At 43.9% G+C, this 2565-nt stretch overlaps 1 protein-coding gene across 1 annotated transcript; it reads right to left on the bottom strand.

Moving 5' to 3' along the window:
- Nucleotides 1–356: 356 nt before the first annotated feature.
- On the bottom strand, nt 357–1574 carry LOC148022905 (dirigent protein 2-like). Its single transcript, XM_087695151.1, has 2 exons — nt 1440–1574; nt 357–1324 (listed from the first exon to the last, which is right to left on the bottom strand). Exon 2 carries the CDS (start codon nt 1298–1300, stop codon nt 686–688), a length of 615 nt encoding a protein of 204 aa, XP_087551277.1. The 5' UTR covers nt 1301–1324; nt 1440–1574; the 3' UTR covers nt 357–685.
- Between the last annotated feature and the right edge of the window lie 991 nt (nt 1575–2565).

Below are 2565 nucleotides of genomic sequence, written 5' to 3'. Positions count from 1 at the left end.
TCTTATTCTGATGGATTTATGTTTTATGAGAAAAGATTGTGTGTCACTGTTCCATTTAGATCACTTATGTTGCACGAAATTCATTGTCCTCCCTATCAAGAACATAGATGATTGTTGTAGCTAGTAGAACTAACGTTCATAACTTAGAGTTGCATATATGTTTCTTATCTAACAATGCAACCCTTCATCAAAGACCACTAACATAATTATTTTAGCACAATAAGCCTTGGCATGTAGGACTTTTCAAATAGTAGACACTATTATTATTGAGAGACTTATAAATTCACACATAAAATATTTAATTTTTTATATAGAGAGAGTCTGAGGCGTCGATATGTATTGATTCACATAGAATATTCAATTTTTTATATAGAGAGAGAGGCATCGATATGCATTGAAAAGCGAATAGACGCACGCCCACACCCAAACCACTATGCCACGAGCCCATTGGTGAGGCATCGGGTATATGACGTATTGCCCGATCGCTGACAGATAGAGAGAGACGGGCCTATTGCCTGATGGCTAACAGAAAACCAGTACTCAGCGTACTGCTCTTATGCAGTTTCATGCAGAAGAAGTTAGAAGAGCTTTACTTTCTTATTGATAAATGGTTTCTGTGAAATACAGCACCTACTGGATGGTATCAGAATATCAATTTGAGGTTGCGAGTTCAAGAGAGAAGAGGCTAAACGAAGAAGTGGAGGACGTGCTGGAAGACGTGGTCGTCGCCGGTAGTGTGCAGGTTAGTCACGTGCGAGTAGCCGGAGGCGCCAAAGAAGGAGCCGGTGCCGCCGACGACGGGGATGTCGTAGGAGCTGAGGTTGATGTTGGCCTGGCCATGGAGGCAGAAGGTGCCGTTGTAAGTGCCGTCGTCGTAGGTGATGGTATTAAGGACCAAGATGGTGGCGAAGGCCGGGTCGAGGCCGTTGTATGCTTCAAAGCCCCGGATGGAACCCAGCTGCCGGGAAGACGCCGCGTCCAGTCCGGAGGTGATGTTGTAGTCAAAGATAGCCGTCTGGCCGAAGGTGCCCGTGAGGGAAGGGTTGGAGGGGCTCGTCGTGTAGGTAGCCGAGCTGGTCAGTGCGTGGACATAGAACTCCAGGCTAGGAGGGAACCTGGGTTTCAACCTATAACTACTACACAGATCCTTGGACGACCGCGCTACGCTACTGTCGACAGCCATCGACAGTAATAGAGCTACAATGACGAATGAGGACGTCGTATTCCGCTGTGATTTCAGCCGCGCAACGACCGCCGTCGGATCAGTGCCGCCTTTGAGACGGCCAGCTGCCGCGGCCATGTAAGAACAGCGATCGAGATCGAGCTGATAGAAATCCAGAGAGACAGAGAGAGAGGATCACGAAAAGAGAGAGAGAGAGAGAGAGAGAGAGCGAGAATAATCACGAAAAGAGAGAGAGAGAGAGAGAGAGAATCAGAACCCGAGATACGTAGAGAGAGAGCAATCGCTGCACCTTCGATCGATCTCAGTTCTCCGTAGTGGCCAGAAGCGCCTACATATTTATACGCAGGATCCTATGCGGAAATCGTCTTTAATCGACAAGCTCCCTCCCTCGTCGCGACTTATTCTTCTGTAATTGCATCGACGACCAGTGCTTAACTAATCTAACTTTTAATCTCAAGCATTTCTAGGTTGTGCGCGTGTGTATAATAAAGCGGCCACGGACTAGACTTCTTATGGCAGTGCTGATGATCTGATGTATCCGGTGGCGATCTCTGTATTTGCCACGTAGCGAATTATCACTCGTTTCTACTTTGCAGTGCCATCTTCAACTCAGGATGGGACCTGGTCATCATCGATGCACTTACGTTATCGCATCACAATATTATAACTGTATTGCTAAAACTAACACGAGTTTTTCTACGATGTCATTGTCGAGAAGAAGGTTTTGTTCTATCGAATTTGACTTTGAAGAGGTCATTTAGCCCTTATCTTATGCAAGTTGTTCGCTAACTATATGTTGCCTTTCGGCAACCCGACCGAGCTTATGCGTGGTAATCGATGGGAAAAGGCCGGCTTCAAGGCCCTACGATGCATGTAGTCGTGTACAATAATATTTTGAACTTTGAGGTGTTATTCAAGCCATTTAGAGCGATTAGGAAAAATAGGAAGAGACTTGCTCTGAAAAAAGAAATCATGATTGGGTTAGATCTTTTGTTCTTGATCAAGCTATGAGAGAGGTTTTGCCAATTCTACCTGGCTATGGGCATAAGGTCAAGTTCATGTTGTTTATGAAATTGACCAATTCTTTTGGGTAGAATGCCTAATGCACTTCTTTTGATGTTGTCCAAATATTTTTCTTTCCCACACTAATATCATTTTCTTTACATGTAAAGAAATGTTTGAATTATAGTTAAGAAATGAATACAATCAAAATAGATGCATCGCTTTCTACTGTATGTTGACTTCCTACGATCGAATTCAAACCTTAGGATAGTGCAATCTAAGACCTTCAAAAAAGTTAATTGAGAAAGAAATAAATGTATGTTGTACTATCAATATTTCAAAGCGCTTGGCTATATGATGAAAGTAATATCCCTAGCGTG

Source organism: Lygodium microphyllum, chromosome 16, assembly GCF_053477565.2.
Source record: "Lygodium microphyllum isolate KBCC chromosome 16, Lygodium_microphyllum_v1.1.10, whole genome shotgun sequence".
Taxonomy (NCBI): domain Eukaryota; kingdom Viridiplantae; phylum Streptophyta; class Polypodiopsida; order Schizaeales; family Lygodiaceae; genus Lygodium; species Lygodium microphyllum.
This window is presented reverse-complemented; position numbering and strand designations above follow the sequence as displayed.

Excerpts from the sequence above, each read along its gene's own strand:
- LOC148022905 (XM_087695151.1), bottom strand. The coding sequence starts at position 1,300 with ATGGCCGCGGCAGCTGGCCGTCTCAAAGGCGGCACTGATCCGACGGCG.